This window comes from Phoca vitulina, unplaced genomic scaffold (assembly GCF_004348235.1).
Source record: "Phoca vitulina isolate PV1807 unplaced genomic scaffold, GSC_HSeal_1.0 scaffold175, whole genome shotgun sequence".
Classification (NCBI taxonomy): Eukaryota; Metazoa; Chordata; class Mammalia; order Carnivora; family Phocidae; genus Phoca; species Phoca vitulina.
In genome coordinates this window covers 87,811-104,107 of record NW_022589878.1, presented here as the reverse complement: position 1 = coordinate 104,107, position 16,297 = coordinate 87,811, and the positions used below count along the sequence as shown (strand labels likewise).

At 38.8% G+C, this 16,297-nt stretch overlaps 1 protein-coding gene across 1 annotated transcript; it reads right to left on the bottom strand.

The window, feature by feature from the left end:
- Window positions 1–842: 842 nt before the first annotated feature.
- Window positions 843–14,380, bottom strand: LOC116629018 (thyroid adenoma-associated protein homolog; the record flags this gene model as incomplete). Its single annotated transcript, XM_032399307.1, has 9 exons — window positions 14,226–14,380; window positions 11,901–12,000; window positions 11,500–11,594; window positions 10,443–10,573; window positions 5,831–5,979; window positions 5,688–5,720; window positions 5,380–5,428; window positions 3,207–3,394; window positions 843–937 (listed from the first exon to the last, which is right to left on the bottom strand). Coding segments are annotated over exons 2-9 (816 nt in total), but the record flags the coding sequence as incomplete, so codon positions are not given.
- Between the last annotated feature and the right edge of the window lie 1,917 nt (window positions 14,381–16,297).

Genomic DNA, 16,297 nt, shown 5'->3' with positions numbered 1-16,297 from the left:
GGGGGGGAAATCGGAGGGGGAGAAGAACCATGAGAGACAATGGACTCTGAAAAACAAACTGAGGGTTCTAGAGGGGAGGGGGGTGGGAGGATGGGTTAGCCTGGTGATGGGTATTGAGGAGGGCACGTTCTGCATGGAGCACTGGGTGTTATGCACAAACAATGAATCATGGAACACTATATCTAAAACTAATGATGTAATGTATGGGGATTAACATAACAATAAAAAAATTAAAAATAAAAAAAATAAAATAAATAAAAAGGACATATATATCAAAAAGTAACGACTTCATGTATCTATACATTAACCTCTGCATACTTTTAATATTGTATCTCTTATAATACTGAGAGATGGAACAGAACGAACAGTACTAGAAACAAACTAGAAGGATATACCCAAAAAAATGTTGATAGTGATTATCTTTGCAAGATGGATTTATAGGTGACTGCTATTGTCTTCTTTCTGCTTTTTCTGCATTTTTGGGCTGTTTCTTATTGTAAGAGAAAAAAAACACCAGAAAGATTCTGACTATGCAGAAAGAAATTTTTAATTCACTTCTTTAAAAATATTTTTATAAAACATGTCTAGGGGCGCCTGGGTGGCTCAGTCGTTAAGCATCTGCCTTTGGCTCAGGTCATGATACCAGAGTCCTGGGATCGAGCCCCTCGTTGGACTCTCTGCTCAGTGGGGAGCCTGCTTCTCCCTCTCCCACTCCCCCTGCTTGTGTTCCCTCTCTCGCTGTGTCTCTGTCAAATAAATAAATAAAATCTTAAAAAAACAACAAAACCAAACATGTGTCTAATTATCAATAAAGTACAATTCTACAAAGGAGATGCACTCACCAAATCAGGAATCTTTTCAGGGGGATGAAACATAGCCTTAATAAAAAGAATAACAGCTAATCCAGACGTACTCTGAATTGTCTGTAAGAGGTCATCTATTTGACAAAAAAGTAGAGAGCATGTATTAAATGACAACAGATACTTTGGTCCAGTGGAAAAAGTACATGGTGCAGGGTCAGACAGTCCTGGGTGCAATTTCTAGCATGACCACTTCCTAGGTTGAACAGACCTTGAGCAAGTTATTTAACCTCCCAGGGACCCAGCATTCTCTTCTATAAAATGAGAAAATATAACTCCTATTTGACAGTTATTATAAAGTTTAACTGCATAATTAACATAAGGTTTTTATGCCCAGCACATAAATGCTTCATAGATGTGACTCCGTCCTCTCTCCTCTAACCCCCACTCTCTCTTCCTCTCCCCCCAGCACATGTAGCAGCAATACCACATGTCTCTCCTGCACTGATGCCGCTCCATCCCAACCCCCACATATATTACTTCTTCTTAACATGATTTCAGGGCTTGTGTAAAGAGCTTGCATCAGTGCTAACTGCAAACTTCGCTATTACCGGCACTGTACCCAGTGCAACCAATCTTGGCTTGCTATCTTCTCCTTGTTTTCTATCAGCCTCTGTTTTGTGAGAAAGTTTACCAAATATGGTGAATTATTCAACCTGGGCTAAGAATCATAAATATCTACCATAAACTACCTAATAAACATCCATTCTGTCCTTTATCCCTGCTAACAGAACTGTGACTGACTGGCGCATCCATGTACTCAGCCAAAGGCAGGACACTTGCTTCCTCTATCTTCCTTGCAACTAAAGGTAGCCATGAGCGTTCAGGCCAATGGGCTGTAAGCAGGCACTTGGGTACTTTTGTTTTTCTGATTAAAGGTAAGGATGCAACTGGCCTTCGTTCCTGCCTTACACACAGACATAATGTCTGGAGCTACAGCAGTCAAATGGCAGCCATGATGCAACAAATGTGGGCGTGAAAGCCAACATGCTGAAGACAGCAGAGCAGAAAGGCAGAAATGTTTGGGTCCTAGCCCGCAAACAGCCATTCGGGATCGCCTGCCTCTGAACTTCACGTTCTGTGGGGGCACAGGGAGGCACATTTGCTGAAGTCCCTGAAACTTAGTTTTCTGTTACCTGTAGCCAAACACCTGACTGATACGGGAAGCTTTAAAACCCTGGGGAAGAATAGCACTGGATAGACCCCATCAACTGCTCAAAAAAGAGGCTGCCTTGTATTAAAATCAGGTCTTCCCTACATTTCACCAGTCTTTTTTTTTTTTTTTAAATAACAAAGTCTCTTTTAAAAAGCAAGTATTCTCTGAAAAGATGTCTGTAAATTGTGTCTCAAACTAACTTTCCTTTCCTTTTAATAACTACATGAGATCCTAGCCTAAATAAATAAATAAATAAATAAATAAATAAAACTATCCGGACAAGATAGCTAGCACTTTCACTAGTTACCAGGATTCAAGACATATAAACAATGAGGTACTATTTTTTTCCCATTAGCCTAGCAAAACCGGAGTCAGTTACTGCTCTTTACAAACAAAAACTCTAAACCGATCCCAATCATTTTTTAATAAGTTAATAATACTCATGCATGCATGACCATACAGAACATTAAGTAAAGGTTTTTGTAAAAAGGTAATTAACTTTTTATAAATACTTATGTGTTAAGTATCATTTTTTGGTTAATCTTACTGTAATATCACACAATGATATAGAAAACACCCAAAACAAGTGTACAGCTTAATGAATTATTTGAAGGTGAACACCCTTGTACCCAGCATCCAAGGTGAGAAATCGAACTCAGGCACCCATCCCAGAAGGCTTTTATGAAGAGAGACTTCCTCTCATTAACTATTTGGCTTCCCAGTAACACAGTTCATTTGGATAGAAGCAACATATGAGAGATATAGGGGGACAATGACCACCCCCCACAAGGACTACTGTCGTTACTTGAAGATAATGCCTGCTGCTAAGGAGAAACGTATGGGTTACATTCACCTTTCCAGATCTTCCATTCAAATTTGGAAATCTCTTACCAAGAATTTTCTTTTGCCACTTAAAGTCTGCGGCTTTTCAACACTAAGACTGTTAGGTTTTCTTCTTTACAATACACACATCCACATTTAGAAAAGTTCTTCAACATTAGCCCTTGCAGAAATGGCACATTTGAAAGAAAAAGCATTAAAACCTCATAATCCAGGGCCTTTCCCCATTTTAAGGGGCTGGGGGAGAAGAAGTTCTACATCTCAGCTACATATCAAACATTTCATACCATTATTAGCAAAAGCTGAATGACACTCAATTATAATCATCATTTTTATGGTTTTACACTTACCATCGCCTAAAAACTTGGTGAAAATACTCAGCAATCCACACATACTTTGCCATGTGGGAGAACCGGAAGTCTTCAAATGAATTCTCTGAAAGTCTTGTATTTTCTGCACTAACATCACTGAAACTCTAGTGCCTACCAACAAGTCATTCATCAACTGCGTTTGAACTATATGATTTCCAGCAAATTTTCTATAATGAAGAAAAAACGTTATTACAAAAGAAAAGTCACATAAAAATGTCCCCATTTCTATCTCTCTGCAAAAGAAACATTCCTCAAAGGGCCAAAATTCATTTTAGATTATACTAGACATTTATGCCTCTCTCTTCCATTCCCATAAACATTCCAATTATGGCGACATTTACTGCAAACTTTCAACACTCTGACCTCAACATTTTCCTCCTTCTCAGCTAATGACTAACCTCACTTCACTTTTTTTAGAGTAAAAATAAAAGATCAAGAAAGAATGCCACAATTTCTTTCTTTCTTTCTTTTTTAAGATTTTATCTATTTGTCAGAGAGAGAGAGAGCACACAGCAAGGGATGCGACAGAGGGAGAAGCAGGCTCCCGCTGAGCAGGGAGCCTGATGCAGGACTCGATCCCAGGACCCTGGGATCATGACCTGAGCCAAAGGCAGATGCTTAACCGACTGAGCCACCCAGGTGTCCCAAGAATGCCACAATTTCTAAACTTGAACACTCTCAACCTTGATACGCTTTCTTCACTTGGCTTCCAAGACACCAGGCTCTCCTCCATCTTCTCCTACTTCACCATCACTCCTTCCTAGACACCTTGGCTAATTCATCCTTTTCTCCCCAACCTCTTTATGTTACAGCTCTCCACAACTCAGTCTTTACTCTCCCTCTTTGGTCCAGCTACTTTGGTCCCTTGATGCTGATCTCATCTAGCTCATAAACTTTAAATTATAATCTATATATGCTGATAATTCCCAAATTTGTATCTCCAGCCTGAACATCTCTTGCTAATCCCAGACTTGTATATGCAACTTCCTACTCAATACCTTCACTTGGATGTCTAACAGACATCTCCAACTACATGAACTCATCTTCAACTCCAAACCTGCTCCACCTGTTGGGATCTCTACCCTACAAAAACTTTGTCATCACCCTTGACCTCCCTCTTCCCTACTCTATCTGTAAGAAAATCCTGTTGGCCCTACTTTCAAAATATATCCAGAATCAGACCACCTCCACTGCTACTCCTGGCTTAAGTCACTCTCATCTCTCCCTTGGATTACTGCAATGGCCTCCTAACTGGTCTCCCAGCTTCTATCCTTGCCCCGCCCCCCTCAGTCTATTCTCAACACAGCAGAAAATAGGAAGACTGGCTACAAGTCTGTTGAAGAGTAAAAACCAGCAAATAACTGGCTTACCTCTAGAGAAGGTAAAACAACATGCACAGATAAGGCAGGAACAACATAGTGCAAACAAGAGAATTAGGTAAATATATGAACAATGAATGCCAAATGCCACAACCTCAGCTTTCTTCACTCCCTCAGCAACCAGAATATTAAGCCAATAGTTTGATTGCATGGTGAATCTGTTACCCATGCAAAAAGACCTGATGATACTAATATCAAAGGTTTTCCAAAGAAATAGCCTAGCTAAACTAGCCTACAATAAAACCTGCAATCAACCCCACCCATATGCACAGATTCAAATCAACTCTCAGTGCCCCATCCTTAAATATGAGCGCTTGGCCAAAAATCACCAGACTTCTGACAAAAGCTTCTAGCAACGAATATAGTGACTGAAAGCATCAAACAGAAAAAAAGCAACTTAGAAGAAATAGGACTATGTAAAGATAAGAAACTATTTAAAAAAAAACAAAAACAAAATACTACATTGATATCCTCAGAAAGATAACAAGATATTTCATATTTCATTCATAAAATAAGAACAGGATGCTATAAGTCAGGAACACTCAGGGAGAAAGGAGCTCATTCTCACATTCTCCTAAGAATTTATTTGATTTTTTAAATTAAATATCAAACCTCTAAAGAATAAATTTCAATAATCAGGTCTAATATTAACAGAGAGGGATGGAATGAAGCACGTTCTGGAAACTTTTTCTTAAACTTCGTTTGTACAAAGACAACACACAACCTCGGTGTACAGGCACATCCCCACAAGCATGCAAACACATAATACTTGCCTATTTTCTTCTGAGATTTCAATTAAACTCTTCTGCAGAAAATGAAGCACTGAAACCAAAAGAACACATAATGACAAAGCAGAACCTAAAACTGTAAACTTTAATGTCAGTATAGGAAAATATTTTAAGTTAGTGCTACCTATAATGGTATCACGGTACAGAAGTAGGAATTTAAAAGGAAGGGGCATGATGTACCTTAGTAATCTGCAAGACTCTACCCATTGCCAAGAAAGTGAAAAAGAACCAGTTCTAAAATGACTCATACAAGCAGTTACCCCCTCAGAATAAAATAAAATAACAGGACTTACCATTTTTAAGAAGATTATTAACTCCTGCTCTACCTGTGGGGATAAAAAAATTAACACTGGTAAGGAGCCCCAGGACCAAAATTAACATCATTTAAAAACAATGATGTAATGATAGAAAAAATACTACACAACAGCTGGCTTACCCAAGTCAAAGTTTTCCATACAGGAAGATATATTGTCAGTTACTTTCCTATAAGAATATAGGTCAGTAGTATTCAATTCTTCCTGAAGACGAGAAGTAAAACTTTGTATAGCCTCAGTTAGAAAAAATTCAGGTAGGCCATTTAGTGAGCTAGAAAAAAAACCAAGTATTAAATATCTGACAACCATGTAGCAAGTGGATATATGAAGTGGGGAGAGAATCATACAAATGAAGGAATACTGAACTATGCCTTCAAAATACAGCCAGAAAATTTTAACTTCATGCCACAGTCATTGGAACTCCTTGCCTCCATCTTGCTCCCCGCCTCAATAGAGTAGCCAGAGTGATATTATAAAAACACCATGTTAGTCTTTTGCCTAAAATCGTCCAACAATGTCCCTCTCAAATTAGATGCCATAGTGCTGACAATGACTTACAAGACTCTACACACTCTAACGCCACCATTATCTCTCCAGCCTCATCTTAATCCGTGCTCACTTAGCTCTAACTACATGGCCTCCCTTGTTGCGATGACATACCAAAGCCTTTGCTCTTGCCATTTACTCCACCTGACATGCTTCCCTCAAATAGACCCAATGACCATTCCCTCATCCCTTTCAGGTCAATCTCAAATATCACCTTATCAATGACATTTGAGCAAAGACATCTGAAGTGACCTCCATAAACTGTAACCGTCACCTCGTCCTTGGTGCTCCCATCCCCCACTCACTGTCTTATTTTTCTCCATAGCATTTATTTCATCTAATCCTAATTTACTATATATTAGGATATTATATATCCTAATTTATTTTGACTATTTTCAATCTTGGTCTTAGAACGTAACTTCCAGGGGTGCCCAGGTGGCTCAATTGGTCAAGTGTCAGACTCTTCATTTTGGCTCAGGTCATGATCTCAGGGTCATGGGGTCAAGTCCCGCACCAGGCTCCTTGTGGGGAGTCTGCTTGAGATTCTTTTTTTTTTTTTTTAAGATTTTATTTATTTATTTGACAGAGAGAGACACAGTGAGAGAGGGAACACAAGCAGGGGGAGTGGGAGAGGGAGAAGCAGGCTTCCCACTGAGCAGGGAGCCTGATGCGGGGCTTGATGCCTGGATCCTGGGATCATGACCTGAGCCAAAGGCAGACGCTTAACAACTGAGCCACCCAGGCGCCCCTCTGCTTGAGATTCTCTCTCCCTCTCCCTCTGCCCCTCCTCCCCCCACCCCGCGCTCTCACTCTCTCTCTCAAATAAATAAATCTTAAAAAAAAAAAAAAAAAGAACATAACCTCCATTCTAAACTGTTTTATTCACTGTATCCTCAATGCCTAGAACACTTACTTGACATATAGTTAGATGGTCAATAAAAATTTACTTAATAGATAAATTAAATTAGCGTCAATTTTACTTCAATTAATCTAAATGAAAACCAGTAAGCATTTTTTTAAAAATTTGACTGAACAGTTCTAACACTCTTCTGGAAGAAAAAGAATTTAGAAATAGGAATAGTCTGAAAAAGAAGTCACCAGAGGGGTGACTTACTCCAGCATGTAATTAAACTACATTATCAAACTATAGTAAATAAAAGTGTGATGTTGGTTAGTAAACAAACAGACCTAAGTCTAAAACCAAATCTATGTTTATACAGGAACACAGAACATAATAAAATGGCATTCCACATACATAGGAAAGATGGATTATTCAAAAGTTTGGGGATAGGTGGTTCCTCAATATGGAAAAGAAAACTAAATTGGATCTCTAACTTACACTCCACTCAAAGCTTAGTTCCAGACGAAGTATTTTAAGAAAAGACAAGGAAGTAATTTTATCTGCTTTTATAGTAGAGAAAGCATCCATAAGGAAGGCATGAAACTCAGAAATCTATACAAAGAAAAATACTAGTGGGTTTGATTACCAAGAAAAATTTTGTAATTTTTATAAAGCAAACACACCACAAAGAAAGTTTAAAGACAAGTAATAAAACAAAGGAATATTTGGTACATAATCTATATAGAGCTCTTATACCCATGCCCTTCTTTATTGGCATGGGTATAAGAGAGGCTAAAGGTGTGAGAGTATTGCTTCCCAGCTATTCTTACAATCAGAAGGAGGGTATATGACCCAATCTTGACAACAAAAAGTGATAGGAAGTTTCCTGGGACCTTCTGCAAAATGTTTTTTCTCTCCAATAAAAAGAGATGGAAAAGAGGAAATTTCCTTTTCTTTTTTTTTTGGATGCTATCATGTCTGTATAAGGTGGCTGTAACTGCTACAGCCCCCTTGTAATTCTGAAAGAAGATACGGCCAACACATGGGAGAAAAATGGAAAACATCAAGATCTTTGATGACATTGTTGACTACTTCCCAAAACCCTAGAACTGGCCAGTATCTGATCACTTGCTTTTTGACACATTAAATAAATTTACTTAAATAAGAAAAAGAAAGGACACTCTAACAAGGAAACATACAAAAGATATATAATCACAAATAGTAAAACTCCACATATTAAAAAATGTTCAATCTCACTAGTAATCTAGGAAATGAAAAGTAAAACCTAGTATTATTTTTTTACCCATTAGAAATGGTTTAAAGATTATCCAGTGTTTGAAAGATATGAAGACACTGGGACTCTCATTCATTGTTAGTAGGAGTATCAACTGGAATAGCTTTGGGGGAGTACAGTTTAGCAATGGCTTTGGTCAAGAAATTCCACTTATAGGAATTTATCTCAGGGAAATACACATAACAATCATATACGTAATTAAGAATATCACTGCATCATTGTTGGAATAATGAAAACAAAACAAACTAAATATCAATGGAAAAGTGATTAAGTAATATGTAATGCAGTCCATAAAAATTTTGGTATACCCATATTATGGGAATATTTATAAGTGTAGGAAAATATAAGAACTTCTGGTGGGAACATAAAATAGTGCAGACGCTATGAAAAACAATATGGAGGTTCCTCAGGGAATTAAAAATAGAATTACCATATGATCCAGTAATCACATTTCTGGGTATATATCCAAAAGAACTGAAAGCAGGATCTCAAAGAGATATTTACAGACCCATGTTCACAGCAGCACTGTTCACAATAGCCAAGAGGAGGAAGCAACCCAGATATCTATCAACAGATGAATGAATGAATACAATGTAGTACATATGGACAATGGAATGTAATTCAGCCTTAAAAAGGACAAAAATCCTGCCACATGCTACCACATGGATGAACCTTAAGAATATTATGCTAAGTAAAATAAGCCAATCAAAAAAAAATAAGTACAAATATTCCACTTATATGAGGTAACTAAAGTAATCAAATTCATAGAAACAGAAAGTAGAACTGTGGTAGCCAGGGGCTAGGGAGAGGAGGAAATGGGGATTTACTGCTTAATATTTACAGAGTTTCAGTTTTACAAGATGAAGAAACTCTGGAGATCCACTGCACAACAATGTAAATATACTTAACACTCAAAAATGGTTAAGATGGCAAATTTTATGTTGTGTGTTTTTTCACACAAATAAAAAAAAAAAGAATAAGAACTATGCTGACATGAAAGTATCTCTAAAACATTCTTCAGTGAAAAAACAAGCTACAGAGCAATAAGTATAGTCCCAGGGCACCTGGGTGGCTCAGTCGTTAAGCATCTGCCTTCAGTTCAGGTCATGGTCCCAGGGTCCTGGGATCGAGCCCCACATTTGGGCTCCTTCCTCCGTGGGAAGCCTGCTTCTCCCTCTCCCACTCCCCCTGCTTGTATTCCCTCTCTCGCTGTGCCTCTCTCTGTCAAATAAATAAATAAAATCTTAAAAAAAAAAAAATAAGTATAGTCCCATTTATGTAAAAAAATCAAAACTAAAATATAATATGATACACACACTAAACCCAAAGAAAAGGTCTAAAAAGATAGATACAAAAATGTTAAGTGATGACCTTCACTAAAAAAAGTAAGATAAGCCAGAAAGAGTGAAACAGAAGGCTCACTTCTTATTTTGCTCACTTCTGTATTGCTTGAAGTCTTTACATCAAGCATATATTCCGGTATTACCTGTGTAATTAAAAATAGGTTTAAACTAAGAACAAATGGGGAAAACAGAAGAAAAAGAAATAGCAAGATGACAGATTAAACTTAACCAATAACTGCATTAATGTAAATGGACTAAACCAGGAGTCAGCAAACTACAACCTATAGCCGGTTTTATTAAGGCCTCTGACCTAAAAAGCCATTCAACATTTTTAAAAAGTTGTCATAAGTAAACAAAGCAGAGACCATATATGAAATTGTTAGTGACGTATTTCAGTTCAGTTTTACTAAACCAGGAGAACTTTAAATACTGGTTACTTTTGGTAAAATCGAACATTTATAATACTTAACTTCCTTGGGCGCCTGGGTGGCTCAGTTGGTTAAGCGACTGCCTTCGGCTCAGGTCATGATCCTGGAGTCCCTGGATCGAGTCCCGCATCGGGCTCCCTGCTCGGCAGGGAGTCTGCTTCTCCCTCTGACCCTCCCCCTCTCATGTGCTTGCTCTCTCTCATTCTGTCTCTCTCAAATAAATAAATAAAAAATCTTTAAAAAAAAAAAAAATACTTAACTTCCTTTCCTTTTTTCCCTTACCTTGCCAAGACCTTCTTCAAGGGATTCTTTACAGTCAAAGAAAGATAAATGCCTGCTAAAATATCCAAACAACTTCGAATAGTGGGATCACATGTGCCATTTTTATCTGCCTTCTCCAGTAAAGGCACAATCTACAATACAAAAAATTCAAAGTCATCGTAACTTTTTCTAATATCAAGTATATACAGCAAAGTAACATAGTTTCAAATACTCTTTAAAGTCTCAATTATAACGTGTAATATTTTCTACAATGCATTGTTATGGATACCAATTTAAACACCTATTTTAGTATTTTTTAATCTTTTTAACCCATATCCCCAATTCTCAGTTTACCCTCCAGACCCACCTCTACTAAGAATTAGACTTGTTAATGGCTTAAGGTATAGGAATTCTGTAGCACTACTGAAAAACCAATAATATATTTAATTGCTTTCTAAAAAAATTATGCAAGTTCAAATGGTAAATCCTAATACTGAAATACTGGTAAGGACAATCTTTACATTTTAAATTAACTTTTAAATGTATCTGCTAAAAAGTTGTAAGGATTCAAATTAATAGAAATAATTTTTTGGGCGCCTGGGTGGCTCAGTTGGTTAAGCGACTGCCTTCGGCTCGGGTCATGATCCCAGGATCCTGGGATCGAGTCCCACATCGGGCTCCCGGCTCAGCGGGGAGCCTGCTTCACCCTCTGACCCTCTCCTCTCTCATGCTGTTTCTCTCTCGCTCGTTCTCTAATAAATAAATAAATAAAATCTTTAAAAAAAAAAAAAGGAAATAATTTTTTAAAATTTATGTCCACAAAAAAGGTATGCACAGCTGGCTCACTGTCCTATCTCTTTACAGCCCCAATGGTGGCGGAGGCCTGCATATGGCTTCTACCAATACTCTGAATAAAATGAGATTAGACAACGAACAGAAAAGGAAAAAAAAAAACCCTATTCTTTAATGATACATTGATATTAAATAATTGGGAGCCAAAAACTGTAAGTTAATTTTAAATGTCCATAATAGCATGATAATCTTCAAGATGTATCCATGAATATCAATGTAGTCTTACCTGTTTAACATAATGGATTTGTGACACTCCATCCGTGAGCTGTACACAATGTAACAGCAAAGAAGCCAGATTCTTTCCTTCCACATCAGCCAAAGCTAGATAACACACACACACAAATTTCTTTAAGGATATAACAATGTATGGATATGAGTTTGCCTTTGCCTCTGTTATGCATTATGAAAAATCTAAGTATTTATAAGCCAAAAAAAAAAAAAAAAGCAGGCAGAACTTGGTTTGAAGACAGAATTTTTAGGAAACCATTTTACATGCAAAACTGAATGTAAAGAACACGGAAAAATTAAATAGTAAGAGTTTGAACATCATGTGATAGTGAGTCTCAGAGATACAAATACTCTGCAACCCAGAAAAGAAGCAAACAAATTAAGTCAGAAATCACTTACATCTCAAAGTTTCAAGGTCTTGATGGCAAATGGTCATTGCAGTTACTTGCATCTCTTTCTTCTTCTTTACACCCATTTTAAATAGAATTAATAGCAGTCACTGCAAAAAAGAAGAGTTTAAAGCATTGTCTAATTCAGGATTTCTGAACCTCAGCACTCCTGGCATTTGGGACCAGATAATTTTTTGCTATGCGGTGTCATTCTATGCATTGTAGGATGTTTAACACGTTCCTGGCATCTGCCCATTAGATGCCAATAGCATCCCCTCCCCCGCAAGTTATGACAACCAAAAAATACCTCCAGACAGTGCCAAATGTTTCCTGGAGAGCAAAGTGGCCCCAGGTTGAGAACCACTGATCTAAGAATTTCTGCTTCAAGAAAGAAAAACATCTTTTAAGCTCAACAAGAGTTTATTATTGTCTAAAGTTATTCTTACCTATTATGGCCCAGTCTTTGTATTTTAAAATACAGCCAACCTTCATTTTAGTAATAACAATAACCATAAAAAACCAGCATGATTTTTCCAAAAGTAAACTAGGCCCAACTAACCTCAGTGCCTTCCCGGTTAGCCAAAGGTATGGAGAAAAGAGGACGGGACAAGTGCTATAGAGCAGCTGCTGTTGTTGGAGGACTGTCAGAAAAAGAGGAGATGTGTTCTGTCTTGCTACAGAATTAGGAAAAGTCCGTGCAAGTTTCAGGGAGGCAGATCCTAGCTCAATGCAAAGGAAGAATTCTCCTGTCTAACTATGGGATGGACTGTCTTGTAAACGGAGAATTTCCCAACCCTGGAAATATCCCAGCAGAAACGGAATGAATCCTTTGCATCTGGACTCCTGCAACAGCCTCACAACTGGTCTCCCCTCTTCTCCCTGGTTTCTGAGGAGTCCGCTCTTTTCATCGTCATCAGAGCAATCTTTTTAAAACTCTAATCAAATCTAATTACTCTCTTGCTTAAAACTTTCCAAGGGCTTCCAGTTACACTTAAAATAAAATCCAACTTGAGACATCGGCCCTCAAGGCCCCAAGTAATCTGGTCCTGCCTTCCACTGCATTTCATCTCAAATCAATCTTCTAGTCACCATCTAAGGCACTTTGCCCTTCCTCATACATTTGCCTATTAATGCTTGTTCCACCAGATCTTTGCAAGATCTTTCCCCATCTTTCAGGTCTCTTCTCAAATAGCACCTCCTATGAGAAGCCTTCCATGACCACTCTATCTAAAATGCCACCATTCCCACTCACAGATCATTTCCATTACTTTATTTTCTTCATAGTACTACTACTACTACCTAAAATTGCAGTAACTTCTTTATTTGTATATTGTCTGTCTCCCCTAGTAATAAACTCCACGAAAGCAGCAACTTTAATCTGTTTTATCCACTGTTTTAATTCTCAATTCCAAAAACAGTACCTGGCATATATTCGGTGCTTAATAAATATTTGATGAATAAACAAATGAATAAATTAACAAACACTGTCAGAAATGTATGCCTTTAACAACAGAAAAGTGCACTACCTGGTATGTACATTCCATATCTAAGTGACAAGCTGGTCCTGACACTAAGAACCTATGGCCTATCTGCAAAGTAAGAAATCGATACAGCGATGGAATGTGAAAAACCACTTAACAGAAAATGGTAATAAAAATGGACACAGCTATAATGGCAAGAAAAGGGAAGAATTTGAAAAGTGACATGCTTAGATCTAGGGTAATAGTTGGGGATCACTTCCTAGGAGAGTGACCAATACACAAACTTAGTAAGGGATAGAGACGGATAACTAGGGAGACTATTCTCTGGTGAATGGTGAGTAAGTTTACAGCAGGATTTGATCGTGGAACCCTCAAGACTATACAAAAATTGGTTCGGTGCTTATGCGTGCTCAACGGATGCCTAAACATTTGTCTTAATGAACTGGGCCTCCCCAGTAGGGGAATATCCCGTGCCCACCCTACAACAACGCTCCAGAAGTGGCCAGAAGATGCTCAGCAAGTTGTACTCCTAAATCCCACTGGCTGTTTCCCTTTTGACCGCTGCTTCACTCCCACCTACACCTTTCTGTCTGACTCCCACAAACATTCTCTGGGTAATTTCCGAACCACGTGGAGTCCGGAGAGCCACAGGTGACCGGAAAAAGTGGCGAAAGTGCTGTCTCCGTGGAGACCTAAGCGACCGGAATTCTGTAGCACAACCGCCCAATTCTCGCGATAGCAAAGGACGAGAATTGGTGCGAATCGCCCACCTGCCCTAGCAAAGTGGCGGAGCCGAACAGTGAAGAGTCGCGCGCTAGCGCGGGTCTGGCAGACAGGAAACCTGGGAGCCAAACCTCGTGCCCGTGAGCGTCTAAGAAGGGTCTCAGCCGTCTAGACGAGTACCGGAGCTGGTCTAGTTCTACGATGTCTCCGAAGCTCGCAACGTGGTCTGTTGACTACCGGCTCGGGGCGATGGGAGGGAAGCAAGGGGACCTGGAACTGGAGTCATCGCGAGAATTGAGCGACTGAGCTCTTCCAATAAGGAGTTCGGAGCGGTGGTGATGTCACCGGGAGCGGGTGTTAGCGAGTGGATTTGGGTCCTTTAAAGTGTGTAGGGTGCTCAGCTTACAGCGCAGGGGTGAATCCAGCCGCGTGCAAGCTTACCGGCTTCATTCCCCTTAGGGAAGTCTAGAGCTGGAGTACCTGGGAAGCACCTTTGCCTCAATCCAGACATTCCACCCTTCTCCCACGCAGCTTACCGAGCGCAGAGAAGGGGAGAAAATTGCCGGGAGGTGGGGTCATTGGGGCATTAAGCCGAAGCCACGCTAAGAGTTTTAACTAAAATAAGCGCCGAAATGAACGAACGTATGCCCGAATGCTTTTGTTCGTTCAGCAAATAGTTCATGAGCGGTAACTGTCCGAGCGTTGCCAGCCGGTGGCCTTGAAAGTTATCCCCCATTTGGGATATGTATTTTACGCAGAAAATAAAAATCGTCAGATGATTCATTCCTTTAGAAAAATGAAATAACTAGGTGCCGAACACTACGCTAAGAGCTGAGACTTGGGGTGGGGTGGGGGGGAGGGTGGTAAGATCCGGACATAGAGACGAATGCTATGCAAGCTGGCCAGTGTGGCTGGAGCCAAGTGAGTTAAGAGGGTAGGATGTAGGGAATGGGACAAGGGGAGTTAGATGAGGTAAAGCCCGATTGCTCATTATAAGGACTTTTACTGTCTGACATGGGGAGTCATTTTGAGCAGAAGAGTAATAGGGTTATTTACATTTCAGAAGAATCACTGGAGATACTTTGTAGTGGAAGCTGGAAGACCAGTGAGTGAGGAAGCTATTCTTGTAAACTAGGCTAGCAAGGTGCTAGTGGCTCAGCCCAGGGTGGTAGCAATGGAAAGAGTGAGGAATGGACATATTCTGGATTATGATCTGGAAGTAAGCTAACAGGTTTTTCTGAAGGGTAAGATATGGGGTATGAAGAAAGAGGAGTCAAAGATGATCCCAAGATTTCTGGCTTGAGCAAGGAGGCGAGATAAAATTGCCATTTATAGTGATGGGGCAAAAATTTGGAGTGGATTTGAATGGGTTTAAAACAGACTGGGAGAGGAAATGGCAAGATCAAGTAGAAACAAATCTAGTACTTCCATTACACAGGGTCAAATAAATGGAGCAGTAACTCTTTGGGAATTAGAGGCAATGAAGGTTGGGGTTTTAAAAATTCAAATAGTAACATGTTTAGAGAAGATATCTTTTTGTTTTTGTAACCACCTGGCCCTACCAGCTTGAAACCACTTTAAATTCTCTGCTTGAGGTTTTCTAGAACACACTATGAATTTGGGCTGTGAACTTTTTTTAAGTAGCTATTTATTTTATTTGTAAAAATGCATTCAAGGGAATTTTTAAAGAATCCATAATCCTTAGTATATAAAAGTGTAAAAGCACTTAAATGACCTCTTATTTTAAAAGTGGACTACATAAAATCATGAAAAATAATCAATATATCCATGTTTTGTTCAGTATAGTTTAGCTTTGGAAATACGTACCTGTTGAAGCAGCATTTTCCCCTCAATTAGGGAATGGATTTTTAAATACTTATTTAATGACACATTTTCATACATAGTGATTTTAAAATCTTTGACATTTGGAATGACATTTGAATAATTAAAATTTGATCTCTGAAAACCACAAAAAAGGGCTTTAATTGCCTACTCATTTAGTACTTGTTCATAAAAGTCTCTATATAAGCCAAACTTTGTACTGATCCAGGGTAAGTTTCTCCTGTAAGTATTGTTTTGCATAACCGAAAAGCATGATATAGTCTGTCAGTTTTATAGTCCCATTACCTCCTAAAAAAAATACAGTTTGTGGTAATCTGCCAGCAATACATGATGATTTACATAAAGAATCCCTCATAAAAAG